This window comes from Oncorhynchus masou, chromosome 7, assembly GCF_036934945.1.
Source record: "Oncorhynchus masou masou isolate Uvic2021 chromosome 7, UVic_Omas_1.1, whole genome shotgun sequence".
Lineage (NCBI taxonomy): Eukaryota > Metazoa > Chordata > Actinopteri > Salmoniformes > Salmonidae > Oncorhynchus > Oncorhynchus masou.
The window spans coordinates 16,900,567-16,925,633 of record NC_088218.1 but is presented as its reverse complement, the minus strand read 5'-3'; the positions used below and the strand labels follow the sequence as shown (position 1 = coordinate 16,925,633).

The window sequence follows — 25,067 nt, the reverse complement described above, 5'->3', positions numbered from 1 at the left end:
TTCGGCGACGTCATCTACAAAATTGCCTCCAACACTCTACTCAGCAAACTGGATTCAGTTTATCACAGTGCCATCCGTTTTGTCACTAAAGCACCTTATACCACCCACCACTGCGACTTGTATGCTCTAGTCGGCTGGCCCTCGCTACATATTTGTCGCCAGACCAACTGGCTCCAGGTCATCTACAAATCCATGCTAGGTAAAGCTCCGCCTTATCTCAGTTCACTGGTCACGATGGCAACACCCATCCGTAGCACGCGCTCCAGCAGGTGTATCTCACTGATCATCCCTAAAGCCAACACCTCATTTGGCCGCCTTTCGTTCCAGTACTCTCCTGCCTGTGACTGGAACGAATTGCAAAAATCCCTGAAGTTGGAGACTTTTATCTCCCTCACCAACTTCAAACATGTGCTATCTGAGCAGCTAACCGATCGCTGCAGCTGTACATAGTCTATTGGTAAATAACCCACCCATTTTCACCTACCTCATCCCCACACTGTTTTTATTTATTTACTTTTCTGCTCTTTTGCACACCAGTATCTCTACCTGTACATGACCATCTGATCATTTATCACTCCAGTGTTAATCTGCAAAATTGTAATTATTCGCCTACCTCCTCATGCCTTTTGCACACAATGTATATAGACGCCTTTTTTGTACTGTGTTATTGACTTGTTAATTGTTTACTCCATGTGTAACTCTGTGTTGTCTGTTCACACTGCTAAGCTTTATCTTGGCCAGGTCGCAGTTGCAAATGAGAACTTGTTCTCAACTAGCCTACCTGGTTAAATAAAGGTGAAATAAATAAATAAATAAACTCATGTCTTATTGCGTCACGTTTGTTTTGTTTCGTGTTCATCGTGTAATAAAAGAAGAATGTATTCTTATCACGCTGCGCCTTGGTCTCCTCGTTATGACGAACGTGACAGTGAAGCTTTTATTTATAATGAACTTATCCTCTGCAGCAGAGGTAACTCTGGATCTTCCATTCCTGTGGCGGTCCTCATGAGAGTCAGTTTCATCATAGCACTTGATGGTTTTTGCGACTGCACTTGAAGAAACTTTCAAAGTACTTGACATTTTCCAGATTGACTGACTTTCATGTCTTAAAGTAATGATGGACTGTTTCTGTTTGCTTATTTGAGCTGTTCTTGCCATAATATGGACTTGGTCTTTTACCAAATAGGGCTATCTTCTGTAAACCAACCCTACCTTGTCACAACACAACTGATTGTCTCAAACTCATTAAAGAAAGAAATTCCACAAATGAACTAACAAGGCACACCTGTTAATTGAAATGCATTCCAGAGAATGGTAAGTGTGTGCAAAGCTGTCAGAAAGACAAAGGGTGGCTACTTTGAAGAATCTCAAATATACAATAAATGTTGATTTGCTTTACAGTTTTTTTTGGTTACTACATGATTCCATGTGTGTTATTTCATAGTTTTGATGATTTCAAAGAAAAACCCTGGAAGGAGTAGGTGTGTCCAAAAGTTTGACTGGTACTATGTATGTGTGTGATGGGATGTATAGACATTATGCGATAGAGATTGAAAAATAGCTTGTGTCTATCGGTCCCAGCTTTGATGCACCTGTACTCGCCTTCTGGACGATAGCGGGGTGAACAGGCTGTGGCTCGGGTGGCTGAGGTCCTTTAATCTTCCTGGCCTTCCTGCGACACCGGGTGCTGTAGATGTCCTGAAGGGTAGGCAGTGTGCTCCCGGTGATGTGTTGGGCTGACCGCACCACCTTCTGGAGAGCCCTGCGGTGCTGTAGATGTCCTGAAGGGTAGGCAGTGTGCTCCCGGTGATGTGTTGGGCTGACCGCACCACCTTCTGGAGAGCCCTGCGGTGCTGTAGATGTCCTGAAGGGTAGGCAGTGTTCTCCCGGTGATGTGTTGGGCTGACCGCACCACCTTCTGGAGAGCCCTGCGGTGCTGTAGATGTCCTGAAGGGTAGGCAGTGTGCTCCCGGTGATGTGTTGGGCTGACCGCACCACCTTCTGGAGAGCCCTGCTGTGCTGTAGTTGTCCTGAAGGGTAGGCAGTGTGCTCCCGGTGATGTGTTGGGCTGACCGCACCACCTTCTGGAGAGCCCTGCGGTGCTGTAGATGTCCTGAAGGGTAGGCAGTGTGCTCCCGGTGATGCGTTGGGCTGACCGCACCACCTTCTGGAGAGCCCTGCGGTGCTGTAGATGTCCTGAAGGGTAGGCAGTGTGCTCCCGGTGATGCGTTGGGCTGACCGCACCACCTTCTGGAGAGCCCTGCGGTGCTGTAGATGTCCTGAAGGGTAGGCAGTGTGCTCCCGGTGATGCGTTGGGCTGACCGCACCACCTTCTGGAGAGCCCTGCGGTTGCGGGCGGTGCATATGCACATGGGTCACTTTAATAATGTTTAGTTACTGTTTTTACATACTGTATTCTAGTCAATGCCCTCCTATGCAACTATTGCTGTACATACCATTCTATCCAGGTATGCTTCAGATATACTACATACTGTAGCATAAGCACATGGTTTGGAGGGCTCTTAGATATCTCAATATAGTCTAGAATTACATATGAGGAACATGGAATCAGTTCAACATTAGAGTAGACCACTTTTGCAGCTTCAAAATGAATAACAAATATATTTTCAGAATGAGTGACATCAAGTTCTTATACGTGTCTAGTAACTTATTACAATAGCAATATTGATACATATGACTTTGGAAATGGCATTAATTGCATAATAATGGAGTTATTACATAAGTGGAATAAGGAACGGTCACTATTCCTCATGTACAGTAGTTACAAAAACTCAGCTTATTGCTCTCCAATTCAAATGTAATTCCCAAAGTAATATGTCAAAACATCCTCATAAAATGTTGCTCCAAATTTGTTTTATTACACAAGAACAGTTTAATGTTAAGTGTTCAGAGAAGGCTAACAGTAACAAAATATGGCTAAGTGTTGAAAGGACACTAAATATCCCAAAACTGCCTTCTTGAATCAACTGTAGACAAGGTAGGTTGAAAATCATGTTAGTTTGTATTCTGAGTAAACGGTTCCTTTAAAGATGGTATAGTGTGTTTAGAAGTTGTTTTGGCTAAGCATCCAACTTGCTGTTTACAATGTTTGAAAAATGGCTTGGAATTGCTCTGCAGTATGTTCAGGTATCATAAAATGAATTACAGCTTCCAATCTTTTCAGTGGCATGTTTAAAAAGTCATACAGTAGTTGAGCGTCACAATTTATTTATACGTATCTGTACAAAATGTAATTGGTTATACTTGATTATGTATACCTGTGGCAATGGACAGTCAGGAGAATGAACATTTACAAAATGTTTCCGACAGAAATGTATTGTGTAGATCCAATATGCTGTCAGATAGATTGGTATAGTACAGGAGTGTGTGTGCGCTCTATTCATATCTTCAGCGTGCAGTTCCAGATACATTAGTTGAAGGCTGCCAATCCAATAGTTTCAAAAAAAGTACTCACTTCCTGAGATCAGTATTAAAATATTTGTAAAAAAAATTACAAAGTTGCTTTCTCAGATCCATATTCAAATAGTTAACACAAGTAGGTATTCATAGTTTGGAAACAGTAACTTTGAGGTCTGTTTTTGGAATCTGTATTCCAATAGTTGTAGTCACCTCCAAAGTAGCTATTTGTTCACCCGGAAAGATTTTTACTTTCCACAAAGCAGTTAAAAAATATTTATCCCAGGTCTGAAACAGGGCGCACCTAACATCAGAACCTTTTGTTATGATTTCAATACCATCATTGAGCCCGCACACAGTTCAGTAGTACTAGTAGCAGCCACATAGAATAACAGACAGCTGGAGACTTCTTCACCAGTCCTTTATTAGGTGTCTACAGAGAACAGAAACAGTGAGAACTACCGGGGTGTGTTCAGAACACACAAGGTTTCACAGCGTTTGGAAACTTCTCTATAGAGCCGTTTGTGGGTGTATTAAGAGGGACCACAAAACTACAGTCCCATTACTTACTATATCATTTTAGGCTGTGTGTGTTAGGATTCCCTTCTGGCCTTATGCCCCCGTGTGCACTTGACCTGCTCAGTCCCCTTCATGGATGTGAAAGCATTGGATTAATCATGGACTTGAGTTTTCACCATGACAAAATAATATCTGACATGATTTTCTTCATACCAGTCCATTCCTTTTAAATCCACAAGGTGGGATGAAGGTACACACTTCAGGGTGTTGATGTTGGAGGGTGGGTTGTCAAGTTGAGAGTAGAGAAGGGTGGAGTAGAGTGGAGTGTAGAGGTAAGTCTGTAGGAGGGTTGAATGGAGTAGAGTGGAGCGTGGAGGTAAGTCTGTAGGAGGGTTGAATGGAGTAGAGTGGAGCGTGGAGGTAAGTCTGTAGGAGGGTTGAATGGAGTAGAGTGGAGCTGGAGGAGCGTAGAGGTAGGTCTGAATGGAGTAGATGTGAAGGGGGGGGGGGGGGCAGCAGCAGAGAAGTGTTTTCTGTAAACAGTGAACGGCCACAACTAGAATAGGCCTAGTTGTGAAATAAGAGTCTTTGACAGTGGTAAGGCAACTGGTCAGACTACACAGGAAGTGATGAAACCCCTCAGGAAGAGATGACAAACAGGACATGGCGAAATGACAAGTGCTACGGTGGGTTTTCCACTTTAGAAATGGGCTTCCTTCACAATAATCCTAATATAAAGAAACAACCATGCACAACACACATATGGAGAGCAGAAATAACCACTGGGATGCAAACTTTAATAGACAAAATAAAAGTTCTTCCATTTTATAGAGGGAAATACTTCATACCGACCCATCTCTGAATACTTTAAAGAGTAAAAGCACGACTGCCCGATCATTATCAGGCTTGACTGAGTAACTGGGTTAGAGCTGTTAGAGTCATGGGGTCTGGATGGGACTTGGTGAGGCAGAGTCACAGTGAGGTTATTACTGAGTCATTACTTACTGACCAAGGCTTCTGCGCTGAGGTGGTGGTATGGGGGCTGCATAGTGTAGTAAACTGGTGTTCAAACACTGAATGGACCGGTCTCTGCAGGGGTTATTTCTGCAGGACCAGGCCACACAGACGCACGAACACACACACACAGAGAAAAACAGAGAGCGAGAGAGAGGCCCAGGATGTGACTGTTTTTCAATACGTCATGCTCTACCGCTTTCTCTTCTGATTGGTCGAATGCCAGTTGATCCCCGCCCTGACTGACGCATCTCAGGCCTGCCAATGCATGCCCTCTCCGTCAGTCATCCCTCCTCTGGCCCTCTACTTGAGGAAGCAGTCCAGTTTCCTCTGGATGCTTTCGAAGGAGTCGGCGCCCATGTAGTCCGCCTGGCCCGCCTCCCATCGCTGCCTCCTCTCCTCACTGGACACCTGGGGCGCCTGAGGGGGAGGCGGGGGGAGGATGATCTCAACCACACTGTCACAGACCTCCTCCTATAGGGGGTGGAGGGAGAGACAGGGTAGGCAAACAAGATGAGCGTTCTGAGACATGGAGAAATACTCACTAATACAAGGGTGAATGTCATGAAGCATTTCCCCTCAACCCAAAGCGTCGACCAATCAGCAGCTTCCTCTACAGAGAAACAGAACGAAGGGCAGGGGCCGGGGTCAGTGGGAGTGAAAAGCCAATCAGCTTCTTCCTGTTACCGTGGCAACGCCAATAAGCACAGCAGGCCGGTGTCAGAAGTATAGCACTACATCGGTGACTACATCACCCTACTGCAATATTATTATTGCACTACATTAGGTGCCATTTGAGACATGCCCTTCAATTACCTGTTTAAAGTATCCATGAGAGACAGGGAGAGAGGTTACCATGTCAATGACTTGCCACTACAGATGGTCAACACACCATCAGCGACTGAAACCAGCAAATACAGTACTTAAACTTCTTTACGATTACACTATACTCACATACACAAACTGTCCTTCCAACAGTCCCGACAAAACGCATACAGTGCCTTAAAGTATTCATAGCACTTGCCTTAATCCACATTTGGTTGCGTTACCGCCTGAATTCAAAATTGATTAAAAAGATTTGTTTCTCACCCATCTACACACCATACCCAGTAATGACAAAATTAAATCTAGATTTTTTTTTTTTTACACCCCTGAGTCAATACATGTTAGAATCACCTTTGGTAGTGATTACAGTTGTGAGTCTTTCTGTGTAAGTCTAAGTGTTTTGCACACCTTGACTGTACATTCTTTTATTTTTTATGCTCTGTCAAAGTGGTTGTTGATCATTGCTAGACAGCCATTTTCAAGTCTTGCCATTGATTTTCAAGCCAATTTAAGTCAAAACTGTCTAACTAGGCCACTCAGGAAAATACAATGTTATCTTGGTAAGCAACTCCAGTGTATATTTGACCTTGTGTTTTAGGTTATTGTCCTGCTCAAAGGTCAATTTGTCTCCCAAGCAGACAACCAGGTTTCTCTTTATGGACTTTTCCTGTGCTTAGATTTATTCATTGTCTTCTTATCCAAAAAAAACCCTAGTCCTTGCTGATGACAGGCATACCCATAACATGATGCAGCCACTTCCATGCTTGAAAATATTACGAGTGGTACTCAGTGATATGTTGGATTTCCACCCAAACATACTTTGTATTCAGGACTAAGTTCATTTCTTCACCTCAGTTTTACTTTATTGCCTTATTGAAAACAGGATGCATGTTTTGGAATATGATTTATTCTGTACAGGCTTCCTTCTTTACACATTGTAAATTAGGTTAGTATTGTGGAGTAACTACAATGTTATTGATCCATCCTCAGTTTCCTCCTATCACAGCCATTACACTTGAAATGTGTTAAAGTCCCCACTGGCCTAATGGTGAAATCCCTGAGTAGTTTCCTTCCTCTCTGACAACTGAGTTAGTTAGGACGCCTGCATCTTTGTAGTGACTGGGTGTATTGATACACCAGCCAAATTGTAATGAATAACTTCACGATGCTCTAAGGGATATTCAATGTCTTCTTTATTTTTACCCATCTACCGATAGGTGCCCTTCTTCACGAGGCAATGAAGACCTCCCTGTTATTTGTGGTTGAATCTGTGTTTGTAATTCACTGCTTGACGTTACAGATAATTCTATGTGTGGGGTACAGCGATGAGGTAGTCATTCAGAAATCATGTTAAAACAATGCAACTTATTACATGGCATGTTAAGCACATTTGTACTCTTGAACTTATTTAGGCTTGCCATTAACAAAGGCGTTGAATACTTTGACTCAATACATTATTTTCTCATTTAATTAATTAATTTTTAAAAATCCTAAAAACATAATTCCACTTTGATATTATTGTGTGACCAGTGACACAAACTCAAAAGAATACATTTTAAATTCAGGTTGTAAAAACAAAATGTGGAAAAAAGTGAAGCTGTGTGAATACTTTTCGAAAGCACCGACCATATCTCTCAGGTCTTGTTATACATCTGTCAAGATTCAGAAACAATTGTCAGTACTGGAGATCTTACGTACACACGCTATAAGGAGACACACACACGCAGTACCTCAGTGCAGCCGGAGCAGAACAGTGCGTCTCCATATGAGTCTCTGAGAGCAGGTAGGACCCCAGAGGAGTAGAGGTTCCACCACTGAACCAGGAAGTCAGGGTTCAGGTCACCCGAGCCAGGCGTGAGGGTGTGACCTTTGACCTTCCCAGTCTGGGTGTCATAGGAGTAGTTCCATGGCTTCACCTTCCCCAGGAAATGGACCACCTTAGCCTCATGACCGTACCTACAAACACACACACCAGAGGTTGTAAATCAAATGTTGTCACATGCGCTGAATACAGTCGTAGACTGTAAAAATTCCCTGTCTTAGGTCAGTTAGGATCACCACTTTATTTTAAGAATGTGAAATGTCAGAATAATAGTAGAACGAATGAATTGTCAGCTTTTATTTCTTTCATCACATTCCCAGTGGGTCAGAAGTTTACATACACTCAATTAGTATTTGGTAGCATTGCCTTTCAATTGTTTAACTTGGGTCAAACGTTTAAGGTAGCCTTCCACAAGCTTCCCACAATAAGTTGGTTGAATTTTGGCCCATTCCTCCTGACAGAGCTGGTGTAACTGAGTCAGGTTTGTAGGCCTCCTTGCTCGCACATGCTTTTTCAGTTCTGCCCACAAATTTTCTATAGGATTGGGGTCAAGGGCTTTGTGATGGCCACTCCAGTACCTTGACTTTGTTGTCTTTAAGCCATTTTGCCACAACTTTGGAAGTATGCTTGGGGTCATTGTCCATTTGGAAGACCCATTTGCGACCAAGCTTTAACTTCCTGACGGATGTCTTGAGATGTTGCTTCAATATATCTACATAATTGTCCTCTTTCATGATGCCATCTATTTTGTGAAGTGCACCAGTCCCTCCTGCAGCAAAGTACCCCCACAACATGATACTGCCACCCCCGTGCTTCACGGTTGGGATGGTGTTCTTCGGCTTGCAAGCTCCCCCCTTTTTCCTCCAAACATAACGATGGTCATTATGGCCAAAGTTATATTTTTGTTTCATCAGACCAGAGGGCATTTGTCCAAAAAGTACAATCTTTGTCCCCATGTGCAGTTGCAAACCGTAGTCTGGCTTTTTTATGGCGGTTTTGGAAAAGTGGCTTCTTCCTTGATTAGCAGCCTTTCAGGTTATGTTGATATTGGACTCATTTTATTGCAGATATAGATACTTTTGTACCCGTTTACTCCAGCATCTTCACAAGGTCCTTTGCTGTTGTTCAGGGATTGATTTTCACTTTTTGCACCAAAGTACGCGTCTCCTTCCTGAGCGGTATGACGGCTGCGTGGTCCCATGGTGTTTTACTTGCATACTATTGTTTGTACAGATGAACATGGTACCTTCAGGCGTTTGGAAATTGCTCCCAAGAATGAACCAGACTTGTGGAGGTCTACAATTGTTTTGTCTGAGGTCTTGGCTAATTTCTTTTGATTTCCCATGATGTCAAAGTTTGGGTGTATCTTTTGGTAGATATACTCCAAGATACTTAATGGATGAAGAGGTCCAGGTGAAGTTATACCTACTCCTCAGCTTTTCCTGTGGTGTATAATTATATACTAGGGCTTGGGTCTTGTGCACGTTAAGCACATACCTTGAATAATTTCCAAATGGTTGTAAAACATCCATCAATCCAGGTACACTTGAGCCTGGGTCTTTAAGGAACAACAGCACGTCATCAGCATACATGCATATCTTATGTTCACTGCCTCTTATTGTTATTCCCTCTAATGTTGGGTCCTATCTTATTGCCTGTGCTAATGGTTCGAGGTACAAGGAGAAGAGCGTGGGTGAAAGATTAGTCTTGTCTTGCCCCTCGCTCGAATTTTATTGTTTGTGACAAATGTCCATTTATCTTTATTCTAGCGGTGTTTTGATGCACTGTATCACTTTGTTGAAACCAAATCTTTCCATAACTTGGAATAGGTAATCCCGTCCCACTGAATCAAATGCTTTTTCTGATTAATATTGCACTTGTCTTACTCTGAGTAATGTGGTCCATGACATGTCGTGTTCTCCTTATATTGTCCTGTGTCTGCCTATTTTGTATGAAACCAGTTTGATCCCCATCAATCAATTCTGGGATTATGCCCTCCATTCTTTTGGCTATTATTGATGCATATAGTTTATAATCTGTGTTAAGAATTTAGATTTTTCTACATGAACTGCATTCCTTCTTATCTTTACCCTCTTTTGGGATTACAGATACGATGGCCTCTCTCCAGTGCCTGGAGACTTGTTTACTTTTAGTAGAGATATTTGCATGCACATCTTCTTTGTTTTGAGTTGTTTTATGTTGAAAATGGTATTCTGTGCTTGTTGTTTCCTGAGTCTCCATGCTAGTAATTTGGTTGCCTTTGAGCCTCATAATAACGTTGTTTCAGGAACCTGAGCTTTTTCTATACTTCTCTATAAATCTGGTCCATTTCCTGTTTTACCTTTTGAATCTCTTGTAATATAAAAGAGGGTCTTTGTATTGACTAGGAGATCGTTCTAAGTTTCTTAATGTTTCCTGTATTGTCAGTAGTTTCTGTGCTTTAAATCTACTTGAGAGATATATGATCTTTCCTTTAATAACTGCCTTAGCTGCATCCCATAATATCGCAGGAGATACTTCCCCATTATCATTATTCTCCAGATAGATGTTCAATTCTGCCTTTATTGATTCCTTGGATGCTGGATCATTCAGCATGTTTGTATTAAGTCTCCATATAGTATTTATTGGTTTGCTATCAAGGTGTAGAGTAAGGTAAACTCCATTATGATCTGATAAATCGTCCTGCCGAATCCTACAATCCTTAAGCCTGTGCATTGTACATGAAAAAGTAGTCTAACCTGGAGTATTCAGTGTGGTGGGCTCAGTAAGTAATTTATACAGCTTTAAATTTTTGCTTGTAAGCAGGAGGCTAGAATTATGGTCAGATTTACCAAATGGAGGGTGAGGGAAAGCTTTCTACACGTCTGTGTATGGAGTAAAGGTGGTCCCCCCTAATCTCAGTTTATTAACTGTATTTTTCTTTTTCTTTATTTAACTAGGCAAGTCAGTTAAGAACAAATTCTTATTTTCAATGACGGCCTAGGAACAGTGGGCTAACTGCCTGTTCAGTGGCAGAACGACAGATTTGTACCTTGTTAGCTCGGGGGTTTGAACTTGCAACCTTCCGGTTACTAGTCCAACAGTCTAACCACTAGGCTACACCTCTCCACAGAAGCAATCAATCACTCAGATTCCAAACTGTCCACCGTGGCCAAGACCAAAAAGCTCTCCAAGGATGTCAGGGACAAGTTTGTAGACCGACACAAGGCTGGAATGGGCTACAAGACCGTCGCCAAGTTGCTTGGTGAGAAGGTGACAGTTGGCACAATTATTCGCAAATGGAAAAAACACAAAAGAACTGTCAATCACCCTTGGCCTGGGGCTCCATGCAAGATCTCACCTCGTGGAGTTGCAATGATCATGAGAACTGTGAGGAATCAGCCCAGAACTACACGGGAGGATCTTGTCAATGATCTCAAGGCAGCTGGGACCATAGTCAGCAAGAAAACAATTGGCCGTGAAGGACTGAAATCCTGCAGCGCCCGCAAGGTTCCCCTGCTCAAGAAAGCACATATACATGCCCATCTGAAGTTTGCCAATGAACATCTGAATGATTCAGAGGACAACTGGGTGAAAGTGTTGTGGTCTGATGAGACAAATGGAGCTCTTTGGCATCAACTCAACTCTCCGTGTCTGGAGGAGGAGGAATGCTGCCTATGACCCCAAGAACACCATCCCCACCGTCAAACATGGAGGTGGAAACATTTTGCTTTGGGGGTGTTTTTCTGCTAAGGGGACAGGACAACTTCACCGCATCAAAGGGACGATGGACGGGGCCATGTACCGTCAAATCTTGGGTGAGAACCTCCTTCCCTCAGCCAGGGTATTGTAAATGGGTCGTGGATGGGTATTCCAGCATGACAATGACGCAAAACACACAGCCAAGGCAACAAAGGAGTGGCTCAAGAAGAAGCACATTAAGGTCCTGGAGTGGCCTAGCCAGTCTCCAGACCTTAATCCCATAGAAAATCTGTGGAGGGAGCTGAAGGTTTCAGCTTCGAAACCTTAATGACTTGGAGAAGATCTGCAAAGAGGAGTGGGACAAAATCCCTCCTGAGATGTGTGCAAACCTGGTGGCCAACTACAAGAAACATCTGACCTCTGATTGCCAATAAGGGTTTTGCCACCAAGTACTAAGTCATGTTTTGCAGAGGGGTCAAAAACCTATTTCCCTCATTAAAATGCAAATCAATTTATAACATTTTTTACATGCGTTTTTTTGTTGTTATTCTGTCTCTCACTGTTCAAATAAACCTACCATTAAAATTATAGACTGATTTTTTTTTGTCAGTGGGCAAACGTACAAAATCAGCATGGGGTCAAATACTTTTTTCCCCCTCACTGTATAACCCCCAGCTGTATGTTATTAATATCGTCGTTCAGCCACAACTCACTGAAACATAAGACATTACAGGTTTAAATGCCCCGTTGGGTGTACGTGCTTTCAGTTTGTCCCATTTATTTTCCAGCGATTGAACGTTGGCTAACAGTACGAATGGCAAAGGCAGATTAGCCACTCGTCGCCTGATCGTCACAAGGCACCCTGATCTCTTTCCACAAAATCTGTTTCTTTCTCCTGCGAATGATGAATGATTTATGTAATCGCTGTTCTGATGTCCAGAATCTTTCAGTCATAGACAGTACTAGCAACATTATGTACAAAATCATTTACAAACAATGTGAAAAAAACAAAACGAAATAGCATGGTTGGTTAAGAGCCAATAAAACGGAAGCCTCTCAGCCATCCTAGTGTGTGTGTGTATATGACCTGTATCTGCAGTACCAGTGTGTTTTATTTGAGGGCAGGCCTGAGCCACTCCTCTCGTGAAACTCAACACCACACCCTTTCAACTGACCTTGGCTTGGCTTATTAAACACCAAAACAAGCACTCTCACTTTTCTCCCTCATGCTCTCGCACACTCATTCGCTCACTCTCGCCGACACACAAGAGGGCAGGAAGCCAGAGATTTGGAGCTAAAGTGTGATGTATGAAATAACTCATACTGTGACAACATTGGAGTGTGTGTGTGTATACCTACTGTTTGAAGGCTGGTAGATAGGTGTATATAGCGATGCTGCTGAGGTTGTAGATGAAAGGCAGGTGTTTGGAAATGTCTGCTGTTGACCAGGTATTGAAGAAACTGTTCAGAACTCCTTGGTCCCCACCTAGAGAGAGAGGGAGAGAGAGGGAGGGAAGAGGGAGAGAGAGAAAAGGGGAGTGAGAGAGAGGTAGAAGGAGTGGGGAGGGGGAGAGGTTAGACAAGAACATGAGTTATTTTAGGATCTATAGGAGCTTGTTTGCAGCAGAGTTTAAGGAAAGTCCATAGGAGATAGAGTGTTTATTGCACCACCCCAGACACACACTCTTTGTACCATGTATTTAATTCTGTACTGCAGCTGCCTGCTCTTGGCCAGGGCTTCCATCAAATCCACAATCACTCCTCAATGGGACTCACATGGATAAAACACATGCACATCTCAATGGGGTAATAATAATAATAATAATAATAATAATAATAATACAGAACTCACCATCAAAGCTGCCGTTCTCAGTGCAGTGTGTCATAAGGCTGCGGTATGTTTCATTGGACGGTTTGAAGACGAACACACCCGAGTTGAAACAATCTGGCCAACCAGGATCAGGCGCAGCAGATAACTCCTCCCTCTCAAACAGCTCATCGATGTTGGACAACACCTGCGTACACACACACAGTATTTAGCCCCGAATACAGACTTGCTGTAATTTGTACTGAGTAAGGAGTGAGTGCTCACCAGTGTGTCTGCGTCCATAAACACACACTTGGTGTAGTGTGTGAGTGTCCAGCAGTGCAGCTTGGTGAAGGTCACTCCAAGGTCTGGTCTCTTCATCAGGGCCAGGTTGGCCGTGTCACCAGAGTCCAAGATATCCACCACACACACCTCGTCATAGATGCAACTCAGCATGGCCCTGCAACACACACGGTTTGAGTTGTGTGTTACCTGCTCAGGTGTGGACAATACAAAACTAACAGAGACTAGGCCATGGGTGTGTCAAACACTGAACATAGATCATGGGTTGTGTGTGTGTGTGTATATATGAGTGCGAGCATGTGTATGCGTTACCTGCTGGGCTCTGCTACGTGAGGTCCAATCAGAACCACCAGTTGTTTGGTAGTGTTATGGTTGCGTAGCGACCTCCCCAGAACCATCGCTCCTTTGGCATAGTTGTCATTTGTGGCCAGAGTCACATATGCTTGGTCTAATCACACACACACACACACACACACTTGTAAATAACACTGGAGCAGAAAGAGAGAACAGCTTCTGTCTGGCACCTGGACCTTCTCAACAAGGCTTATATCAGTACTTCAGCTAGGGTAACCATAGACCCTCTAACCTTCCCTACCATAGAATAGCCCTAAAGCCGACCCTCTACCCGTCCCTACCATAGACGAGCCCTATAGCTGACCCTCTACCCGTCCTTACCATAGACTAGCCCTATAGCTGACCCTCAACCCGTCCCTACCATAGCCCTATTGTTTACACACTGTACTATAACTGTCATATGTCAACTTGTGGTGATAATGTCGTAGGCTGTTCTGCACGAGCCGATTCCACTTGTGAGATTGACCACAGAGACAAGAAACGAGTTGTGTTTAAAACGAGTGCTGATGGGTTTTTTTAAACAACGCGTGTGAGCTCTCGGGTAAATATGGTAGAATACATGAGCATATAGCCAAAGTGCGTGTTTGATATATCCCTACGCAGAGAGTAAACAAGTGCACACTTCAGGACGGTAGAGAGGGGGAATTCAGCAATGGCCGAGCCGCACGTAGGCAGACACTGCAGGACCGTAAACACAACAAGCACACGACGTACTTTCAGTTTAAGTCATCATAATTGTTGCCTACGCGGATAACGTTACTTTAACGACGTCGCGACACAAAACTAGAATCGACATATAAATGGGAGGACTGTGTAACTGCGTTCAATATGCGCATGCATCAAACCATTTATAATCACATTGTTGCTGAAAGATGGCAACGCAAAGCTAATGCGATGTTCGTGTGATTCGGCTATAGCTTCAACCCATAATATAATAAAACATAAAATAATATAGCAGCACTGTTCAATGGTTATAGGCTACTCCTATCATCCTTATGAACCGACTGTCCGCTGTCTTACCCGCCATGTTCAGTTATTCGGTGTAGCAGTAGCTCGGGAGGGTCTGGAGTGCGGTGGGTAGCAAAGACACAGCTGTAAAGAGACAAAATCAAGTCAGGAGGCAATATTCGCGTCATGTGACCCGTGACAGCGCACAAGCCCACCACAATACACAAACACACGCACGCAATTTAGAATCGAAATGTTTGCCAGTTTTAGTGATGATTTCAGTTTTAAAATACGATTGCGTTAAAAATAACCATTAAGCCATTTGCTAAGACTCCCCCCATTTTGACATGTGGAAGGGTTGTCACTCTCACCCTGATGGTTGCTGATACTTCCAGACACTTTTTCGGTCTTATCTGAGGTATTTTATCATTTATATCAGAATGGCCATATTCTGAGGCCACTTTAACGCTCAATCAATGACGATTTACTAGGCTTTTCCCGTTGACGGACATATTGAAGATAAATCAATGTCAGGAGTTTTTAATTGATAAAAACCAATGACTATTTGATGTTGAAAGTGCAAGTCAGTATTGTGCATTTACTGGTCTTTGCGGTGATCTCAGGAGGCCGAACCTATATCTACTTTTACCTAGTACCCTTTATTCCGACACCAGATGTAGCTTTTAACAGTCAGGATGGCCGAGCGGTCTAAGGCGCTGCGTTCAGGTCGCAGTCTCCCCTGGAGGCGTGGGTTCGAATCCCACTTCTGACACATTTTGAACGCCTGCATGTCATACTGCTTTGCAAGAACCATTTGATCAATAAATGGCTTAAGATAATTGAAATAACACCTACTTAACGTGAATAAATGTCTTATTTTTAACATCATGCAAAAACAGCTAGTTGATGAGAGGTTGAAAGAGAATTGCACAAATTTCACAGGCGGGCCACAAACAGGCAAGGTTAAGGATAAGCCTAATGATCATACTTGTTCACAAGAACGGAAATATAAAATAGCGGTACATAGTACGAATATATCAACATCAATCAGTGTTATTTATGGTAAGAAAGAGCTTGCTCATTGTTTATAAGAGTAGTTCCATTGTTCCTTTAGCGAATCCTAGTGGTGAGATTGTGTATATGCACCCTGGCCTGAAATAAATGGCTTAAGATAATGGAAATTATATACAGTTAACACGAGCAGTGAATAACTATCGTATTTTTAACATTCTGCAAAAACAGCTCGTTGACTAGAGGTTGAAAGAGAATTGCACGAATTTCACAGGCGGGCCACAAACAGGCAAATAACAAATGGCATCTCAGAACGCACAACTCATCGTTCGTTGTCACTGGATTGTATTGGTGGGAGAAAAAAATATGGTCTGCAGGGTAATCGAACTCGATGCATCTAAAGTCAAGCCACGGGTCACAGGTGAGACCCCTTGTTAAACCCCCCCCAAATATATCAAATAAAATACGATTGCGTTAAAAATAACCATTAAGCCATTTGCTAAGACTCCCCCATTTTGACATGTGGAAGGGTTGTCACTCTCACCCTGATGGTTGCTGATACTTCCAGACACTTTTTCGGTCTTATCTGAGGTATTTTATCATTTATATCAGAATGGCCATATTCTGAGGCCACTTTAACGCTCAATCAATGACGATTTACTAGGCTTTTCCCGTTGACGGACATATTGAAGATAAATCAATGTCAGGAGTTTTTAATTGATAAAAACCAATGACTATTTGATGTTGAAAGTGCAAGTCAGTATTGTGCATTTACTGGTCTTTGCGGTGATCTCAGGAGGCCGAACCTATATCTACTTTTACCTAGTACCCTTTATTCCGACACCAGATGTAGCTTTTAACAGTCAGGATGGCCGAGGTCTAAGGCGCTGCGTTCAAGGTCGCAGTCTCCCCTGGAGGCGTGGGTTCGAATCCCACTTCTGACACATTTTGAACGCCTGCATGTCATACTGCTTTGCAAGAACCATTTGATCAATAAATGGCTTAAGATAATTGAAATAACACCTACTTAACGTGAATAAATGTCTTATTTTTAACATCATGCAAAAACAGCTAGTTGATGAGAGGTTGAAAGAGAATTGCACAAATTTCACAGGCGGGCCACAAACAGGCAAGGTTAAGGATAAGCCTAATGATCATACTTGTTCACAAGAACGGAAATATAAAATAGCGGTACATAGTACGAATATATCAACATCAATCAGTGTTATTTATGGTAAGAAAGAGCTTGCTCATTGTTTATAAGAGTAGTTCCATTGTTCCTTTAGCGAATCCTAGTGGTGAGATTGTGTATATGCACCCTGGCCTGAAATAAATGGCTTAAGATAATGGAAATTATATACAGTTAACACGAGCAGTGAATAACTATCGTATTTTTAACATTCTGCAAAAACAGCTCGTTGACTAGAGGTTGAAAGAGAATTGCACGAATTTCACAGGCGGGCCACAAACAGGCAAATAACAAATGGCATCTCAGAACGCACAACTCATCGTTCGTTGTCACTGGATTGTATTGGTGGGAGAAAAAAATATGGTCTGCAGGGTAATCGAACTCGATGCATCTAAAGTCAAGCCACGGGTCACAGGTGAGACCCCTTGTTAAACCCCCCAAATATATCAAATAAAATACGATTGCGTTAAAAATAACCATTAAGCCATTTGCTAAGACTCCCCCATTTTGACATGTGGAAGGGTTGTCACTCTCACCCTGATGGTTGCTGATACTTCCAGACACTTTTTCGGTCTTATCTGAGGTATTTTATCATTTATATCAGAATGGCCATATTCTGAGGCCACTTTAACGCTCAATCAATGACGATTTACTAGGCTTTTCCCGTTGACGGACATATTGAAGATAAATCAATGTCAGGAGTTTTTAATTGATAAAAACCAATGACTATTTGATGTTGAAAGTGCAAGTCAGTATTGTGCATTTACTGGTCTTTGCGGTGATCTCAGGAGGCCGAACCTATATCTACTTTTACCTAGTACCCTTTATTCCGACACCAGATGTAGCTTTTAACAGTCAGGATGGCCGAGCGGTCTAAGGCGCTGCGTTCAGGTCGCAGTCTCCCCTGGAGGCGTGGGTTCGAATCCCACTTCTGACACATTTTGAACGCCTGCATGTCATACTGCTTTGCAAGAACCAGTTGATCAATAAATGGCTTAAGATAATTGAAATAACACCTACTTAACGTGAATAAATGTCTTATTTTTAACATCATGCAAAAACAGCTAGTTGATGAGAGGTTGAAAGAGAATTGCACAAATTTCACAGGCGGGCCACAAACAGGCAAGGTTAAGGATAAGCCTAATGATCATACTTGTTCACAAGAACGGAAATATAAAATAGCGGTACATAGTACGAATATATCAACATCAATCAGTGTTATTTATGGTAAGAAAGAGCTTGCTCATTGTTTATAAGAGTAGTTCCATTGTTCCTTTAGCGAATCCTAGTGGTGAGATTGTGTATATGCACCCTGGCCTGAAATAAATGGCTTAAGATAATGGAAATTATATACAGTTAACACGAGCAGTGAATAACTATCGTATTTTTAACATTCTGCAAAAACAGCTCGTTGACTAGAGGTTGAAAGAGAATTGCACGAATTTCACAGGCGGGCCACAAACAGGCAAATAACAAATGGCATCTCAGAACGCACAACTCATCGTTCGTTGTCACTGGATTGTATTGGTGGGAGAAAAAAATATGGTCTGCAGGGTAATCGAACTCGATGCATCTAAAGTCAAGCCACGGGTCACAGGTGAGACCCCTTGTTAAACCCCCCCCCCATTTTGACATGTGGAAGGGTTGTCACTCTCAAATATATCAAATAAAATACGATTGCGTTAAAAATAACCATTAAGCCATTTGCTAAGACTCCCCCATTTTGACATGTGGAAGGGTTGTCACTCTCACCCTGATGGTTGCTGATACTTCCAGACACTTTTTCGGTCTTATCTGAGGTATTTTATCATTTATATCAGAATGGCCATATTCTGAGGCCACTTTAACGCTCAATCAATGACGATTTACTAGGCTTTTCCCGTTGACGGACATATTGAAGATAAATCAATGTCAGGAGTTTTTAATTGATAAAAACCAATGACTATTTGATGTTGAAAGTGCAAGTCAGTATTGTGCATTTACTGGTCTTTGCGGTGATCTCAGGAGGCCGAACCTATATCTACTTTTACCTAGTACCCTTTATTCCGACACCAGATGTAGCTTTTAACAGTCAGGATGGCCGAGCGGTCTAAGGCGCTGCGTTCAGGTCGCAGTCTCCCCTGGAGGCGTGGGTTCGAATCCCACTTCTGACACATTTTGAACGCCTGCATGTCATACTGCTTTGCAAGAACCAGTTGATCAATAAATGGCTTAAGATAATTGAAATAACACCTACTTAACGTGAATAAATGTCTTATTTTTAACATTCTGCAAAAACAGCTAGTTGATGAGAGGTTGAAAGAGAATTGCACAAATTTCACAGGCGGGCCACAAACAGGCAAGGATAAGGATAAGCCTAATGATCATACTTGTTCACAAGAACGGAAATATAAAATAGCGGTACATAGTACGAATATATCAACATCAATCAGTGTTATTTATGGTAAGAAAGAGCTTGCTCATTGTTTATAAGAGTAGTTCCATTGTTCCTTTAGCGAATCCTAGTGGTGAGATTGTGTATATGCACCCTGGCCTGAAATAAATGGCTTAAGATAATGGAAATTATATACAGTTAACACGAGCAGTGAATAACTATCGTATTTTTAACATTCTGCAAAAACAGCTCGTTGACTAGAGGTTGAAAGAGAATTGCACGAATTTCACAGGCGGGCCACAAACAGGCAAATAACAAATGGCATCTCAGAACGCACAACTCATCGTTCGTTGTCACTGGATTGTATTGGTGGGAGAAAAAAATATGGTCTGCAGGGTAATCGAACTCGATGCATCTAAAGTCAAGCCACGGGTCACAGGTGAGACCCCTTGTTAAACCCCCCCCCCAAATATATCAAATAAAATACGATTGCGTTAAAAATAACCATTAAGCCATTTGCTAAGACTCCCCCATTTTGACATGTGGAAGGGTTGTCACTCTCACCCTGATGGTTGCTGATACTTCCAGACACTTTTTCGGTCTTATCTGAGGTATTTTATCATTTATATCAGAATGGCCATATTCTGAGGCCACTTTAACGCTCAATCAATGACGATTTACTAGGCTTTTCCCGTTGACGGACATATTGAAGATAAATCAATGTCAGGAGTTTTTAATTGATAAAAACCAATGACTATTTGATGTTGAAAGTGCAAGTCAGTATTGTGCATTTACTGGTCTTTGCGGTGATCTCAGGAGGCCGAACCTATATCTACTTTTACCTAGTACCCTTTATTCCGACACCAGATGTAGCTTTTAACAGTCAGGATGGCCGAGCGGTCTAAGGCGCTGCGTTCAGGTCGCAGTCTCCCCTGGAGGCGTGGGTTCGAATCCCACTTCTGACACATTTTGAACGCCTGCATGTCATACTGCTTTGCAAGAACCAGTTGATCAATAAATGGCTTAAGATAATTGAAATAACACCTACTTAACGTGAATAAATGTCTTATTTTTAACATTCTGCAAAAACAGCTAGTTGATGAGAGGTTGAAAGAGAATTGCACAAATTTCACAGGCGGGCCACAAACAGGCAAGGATAAGGATAAGCCTAATGATCATACTTGTTCACAAGAACGGAAATATAAAATAGCGGTACATAGTACGAATATATCAACATCAATCAGTGTTATTTATGGTAAGAAAGAGCTTGCTCATTGTTTATAAGAGTAGTTCCATTGTTCCTTTAGCGAATCCTAGTGGTGAGATTGTGTATATGCACCCTGGCCTGAAATAAATGGCTTAAGATAATGGAAATTATATACAGTTAACACGAGCAGTGAATAACTATCGTATTTTTAACATTCTGCAAAAACAGCTCGTTGACTAGAGGTTGAAAGAGAATTGCACGAATTTCACAGGCGGGCCACAAACAGGCAAATAACAAATGGCATCTCAGAACGCACAACTCATCGTTCGTTGTCACTGGATTGTATTGGTGGGAGAAAAAAATATGGTCTGCAGGGTAATCGAACTCGATGCATCTAAAGTCAAGCCACGGGTCACAGGTGAGACCCCTTGTTAAACCCCCCAAATATATCAAATAAAATACGATTGCGTTAAAAATAACCATTAAGCCATTTGCTAAGACTCCCCCATTTTGACATGTGGAAGGGTTGTCACTCTCACCCTGATGGTTGCTGATACTTCCAGACACTTTTTCGGTCTTATCTGAGGTATTTTATCATTTATATCAGAATGGCCATATTCTGAGGCCACTTTAACGCTCAATCAATGACGATTTACTAGGCTTTTCCCGTTGACGGACATATTGAAGATAAATCAATGTCAGGAGTTTTTAATTGATAAAAACCAATGACTATTTGATGTTGAAAGTGCAAGTCAGTATTGTGCATTTACTGGTCTTTGCGGTGATCTCAGGAGGCCGAACCTATATCTACTTTTACCTAGTACCCTTTATTCCGACACCAGATGTAGCTTTTAACAGTCAGGATGGCCGAGCGGTCTAAGGCGCTGCGTTCAGGTCGCAGTCTCCCCTGGAGGCGTGGGTTCGAATCCCACTTCTGACACATTTTGAACGCCTGCATGTCATACTGCTTTGCAAGAACCAGTTGATCAATAAATGGCTTAAGATAATTGAAATAACACCTACTTAACGTGAATAAATGTCTTATTTTTAACATCATGCAAAAACAGCTAGTTGATGAGAGGTTGAAAGAGAATTGCACAAATTTCACAGGCGGGCCACAAACAGGCAAGGTTAAGGATAAGCCTAATGATCATACTTGTTCACAAGAACGGAAATATAAAATAGCGGTACATAGTACGAATATATCAACATCAATCAGTGTTATTTATGGTAAGAAAGAGCTTGCTCATTGTTTATAAGAGTAGTTCCATTGTTCCTTTAGCGAATCCTAGTGGTGAGATTGTGTATATGCACCCTGGCCTGAAATAAATGGCTTAAGATAATGGAAATTATATACAGTTAACACGAGCAGTGAATAACTATCGTATTTTTAACATTCTGCAAAAACAGCTCGTTGACTAGAGGTTGAAAGAGAATTGCACGAATTTCACAGGCGGGCCACAAACAGGCAAATAACAAATGGCATCTCAGAACGCACAACTCATCGTTCGTTGTCACTGGATTGTATTGGTGGGAGAAAAAAATATGGTCTGCAGGGTAATCGAACTCGATGCATCTAAAGTCAAGCCACGGGTCACAGGTGAGACCCCTTGTTAAACCCCCCCCCCAAATATATCAAATAAAATACGATTGCGTTAAAAATAACCATTAAGCCATTTGCTAAGACTCCCCCATTTTGACATGTGGAAGGGTTGTCACTCTCACCCTGATGGTTGCTGATACTTCCAGACACTTTTTCGGTCTTATCTGAGGTATTTTATCATTTATATCAGAATGGCCATATTCTGAGGCCACTTTAACGCTCAATCAATGACGATTTACTAGGCTTTTCCCGTTGACGGACATATTGAAGATAAATCAATGTCAGGAGTTTTTAATTGATAAAAACCAATGACTATTTGATGTTGAAAGTGCAAGTCAGTATTGTGCATTTACTGGTCTTTGCGGTGATCTCAGGAGGCCGAACCTATATCTACTTTTACCTAGTACCCTTTATTCCGACACCAGATGTAGCTTTTAACAGTCAGGATGGCCGAGCGGTCTAAGGCGCTGCGTTCAGGTCGCAGTCTCCCCTGGAGGCGTGGGTTCGAATCCCACTTCTGACACATTTTGAACGCCTGCATGTCATACTGCTTTGCAAGAACCAGTTGATCAATAAATGGCTTAAGATAATTGAAATAACACCTACTTAACGTGAATAAATGTCTTATTTTTAACATTCTGCAAAAACAGCTAGTTGATGAGAGGTTGAAAGAGAATTGCACAAATTTCACAGGCGGGCCACAAACAGGCAAGGATAAGGATAAGCCTAATGATCATACTTGTTCACAAGAACGGAAATATAAAATAGCGGTACATAGTACGAATATATCAACATCAATCAGTGTTATTTATGGTAAGAAAGAGCTTGCTCATTGTTTATAAGAGTAGTTCCATTGTTCCTTTAGCGAATCCTAGTGGTGAGATTGTGTATATGCACCCTGGCCTGAAATAAATGGCTTAAGATAATGGAAATTATATACAGTTAACACGAGCAGTGAATAACTATCGTATTTTTAACATTCTGCAAAAACAGCTCGTTGACTAGAGGTTGAAAGAGAATTGCACGAATTTCACAGGCGGGCCACAAACAGGCAAATAACAAATGGCATCTCAGAACGCACAACTCATCGTTCGTTGTCACTGGATTGTATTGGTGGGAGAAAAAAATATGGTCTGCAGGGTAATCGAACTCGATGCATCTAAAGTCAAGCCACGGGTCACAGGTGAGACCCCTTGTTAAACCCCCCCCAAATATATCAAATAAAATACGATTGCGTTAAAAATAACCATTAAGCCATTTGCTAAGACTCCCCCATTTTGACATGTGGAAGGGTTGTCACTCTCACCCTGATGGTTGCTGATACTTCCAGACACTTTTTCGGTCTTATCTGAGGTATTTTATCATTTATATCAGAATGGCCATATTCTGAGGCCACTTTAACGCTCAATCAATGACGATTTACTAGGCTTTTCCCGTTGACGGACATATTGAAGATAAATCAATGTCAGGAGTTTTTAATTGATAAAAACCAATGACTATTTGATGTTGAAAGTGCAAGTCAGTATTGTGCATTTACTGGTCTTTGCGGTGATCTCAGGAGGCCGAACCTATATCTACTTTTACCTAGTACCCTTTATTCCGACACCAGATGTAGCTTTTAACAGTCAGGATGGCCGAGCGGTCTAAGGCGCTGCGTTCAGGTCGCAGTCTCCCCTGGAGGCGTGGGTTCGAATCCCACTTCTGACACATTTTGAACGCCTGCATGTCATACTGCTTTGCAAGAACCAGTTGATCAATAAATGGCTTAAGATAATTGAAATAACACCTACTTAACGTGAATAAATGTCTTATTTTTAACATCATGCAAAAACAGCTAGTTGATGAGAGGTTGAAAGAGAATTGCACAAATTTCACAGGCGGGCCACAAACAGGCAAGGTTAAGGATAAGCCTAATGATCATACTTGTTCACAAGAACGGAAATATAAAATAGCGGTACATAGTACGAATATATCAACATCAATCAGTGTTATTTATGGTAAGAAAGAGCTTGCTCATTGTTTATAAGAGTAGTTCCATTGTTCCTTTAGCGAATCCTAGTGGTGAGATTGTGTATATGCACCCTGGCCTGAAATAAATGGCTTAAGATAATGGAAATTATATACAGTTAACACGAGCAGTGAATAACTATCGTATTTTTAACATTCTGCAAAAACAGCTCGTTGACTAGAGGTTGAAAGAGAATTGCACGAATTTCACAGGCGGGCCACAAACAGGCAAATAACAAATGGCATCTCAGAACGCACAACTCATCGTTCGTTGTCACTGGATTGTATTGGTGGGAGAAAAAAATATGGTCTGCAGGGTAATCGAACTCGATGCATCTAAAGTCAAGCCACGGGTCACAGGTGAGACCCCTTGTTAAACCCCCCAAATATATCAAATAAAATACGATTGCGTTAAAAATAACCATTAAGCCATTTGCTAAGACTCCCCCATTTTGACATGTGGAAGGGTTGTCACTCTCACCCTGATGGTTGCTGATACTTCCAGACACTTTTTCGGTCTTATCTGAGGTATTTTATCATTTATATCAGAATGGCCATATTCTGAGGCCACTTTAACGCTCAATCAATGACGATTTACTAGGCTTTTCCCGTTGACGGACATATTGAAGATAAATCAATGTCAGGAGTTTTTAATTGATAAAAACCAATGACTATTTGATGTTGAAAGTGCAAGTCAGTATTGTGCATTTACTGGTCTTTGCGGTGATCTCAGGAGGCCGAACCTATATCTACTTTTACCTAGTACCCTTTATTCCGACACCAGATGTAGCTTTTAACAGTCAGGATGGCCGAGCGGTCTAAGGCGCTGCGTTCAGGTCGCAGTCTCCCCTGGAGGCGTGGGTTCGAATCCCACTTCTGACACATTTTGAACGCCTGCATGTCATACTGCTTTGCAAGAACCAGTTGATCAATAAATGGCTTAAGATAATTGAAATAACACCTACTTAACGTGAATAAATGTCTTA

The 25,067-nt window shown here is 42.0% G+C and overlaps 1 protein-coding gene and 9 non-coding genes across 10 annotated transcripts; 9 read left to right on the top strand and 1 right to left on the bottom strand.

Annotated features, from left to right (window-relative positions):
- Positions 1-3,821: 3,821 nt before the first annotated feature.
- LOC135543386 (glycogenin-1-like) lies at positions 3,822-14,917 on the bottom strand. The gene is made up of 7 exons (XM_064970596.1): positions 14,763-14,917; positions 13,701-13,836; positions 13,371-13,545; positions 13,131-13,293; positions 12,638-12,764; positions 7,506-7,731; positions 3,822-5,424 (listed from the first exon to the last, which is right to left on the bottom strand). The coding sequence occupies exons 1-7, from the start codon at positions 14,767-14,769 to the stop codon at positions 5,254-5,256; spliced, it is 1,005 nt and encodes a 334-aa protein (XP_064826668.1). The 5' UTR covers positions 14,770-14,917; the 3' UTR covers positions 3,822-5,253.
- Positions 14,918-15,379: 462 nt separating this feature from the next.
- On the top strand, positions 15,380-15,462 carry trnal-cag (transfer RNA leucine (anticodon CAG)). Its single transcript has one exon. It is a non-coding gene; the product is annotated as a tRNA-Leu (tRNA).
- A 1,101-nt stretch (positions 15,463-16,563) lies between these two features.
- Positions 16,564-16,645, top strand: trnal-caa (transfer RNA leucine (anticodon CAA)). Its single transcript has one exon. It is a non-coding gene; the product is annotated as a tRNA-Leu (tRNA).
- A 1,099-nt stretch (positions 16,646-17,744) lies between these two features.
- Positions 17,745-17,827, top strand: trnal-cag (transfer RNA leucine (anticodon CAG)). The gene has a single exon. It is a non-coding gene; the product is annotated as a tRNA-Leu (tRNA).
- A 1,133-nt stretch (positions 17,828-18,960) lies between these two features.
- Positions 18,961-19,043, top strand: trnal-cag (transfer RNA leucine (anticodon CAG)). The gene has a single exon. It is a non-coding gene; the product is annotated as a tRNA-Leu (tRNA).
- A 1,103-nt stretch (positions 19,044-20,146) lies between these two features.
- trnal-cag (transfer RNA leucine (anticodon CAG)) lies at positions 20,147-20,229 on the top strand. Its single transcript has one exon. It is a non-coding gene; the product is annotated as a tRNA-Leu (tRNA).
- A 1,099-nt stretch (positions 20,230-21,328) lies between these two features.
- On the top strand, positions 21,329-21,411 carry trnal-cag (transfer RNA leucine (anticodon CAG)). Its single transcript has one exon. It is a non-coding gene; the product is annotated as a tRNA-Leu (tRNA).
- Positions 21,412-22,514: 1,103 nt separating this feature from the next.
- Positions 22,515-22,597, top strand: trnal-cag (transfer RNA leucine (anticodon CAG)). Its single transcript has one exon. It is a non-coding gene; the product is annotated as a tRNA-Leu (tRNA).
- A 1,101-nt stretch (positions 22,598-23,698) lies between these two features.
- Positions 23,699-23,781, top strand: trnal-cag (transfer RNA leucine (anticodon CAG)). The gene has a single exon. It is a non-coding gene; the product is annotated as a tRNA-Leu (tRNA).
- A 1,099-nt stretch (positions 23,782-24,880) lies between these two features.
- On the top strand, positions 24,881-24,963 carry trnal-cag (transfer RNA leucine (anticodon CAG)). Its single transcript has one exon. It is a non-coding gene; the product is annotated as a tRNA-Leu (tRNA).
- Positions 24,964-25,067: the final 104 nt, after the last annotated feature.

Excerpts from the sequence above, each read along its gene's own strand:
- LOC135543386 (XM_064970596.1), bottom strand. Across the intron at positions 13,546-13,700 it reads CACGTAGCAGAGCCCAGCAG|GGCCATGCTGAGTTGCATCT; the intron begins GTAACGCATACA and ends TGTGTGTTGCAG. Across the intron at positions 12,765-13,130 it reads TGAGAACGGCAGCTTTGATG|GTGGGGACCAAGGAGTTCTG; the intron begins GTGAGTTCTGTA and ends CTCTCTCTCTAG.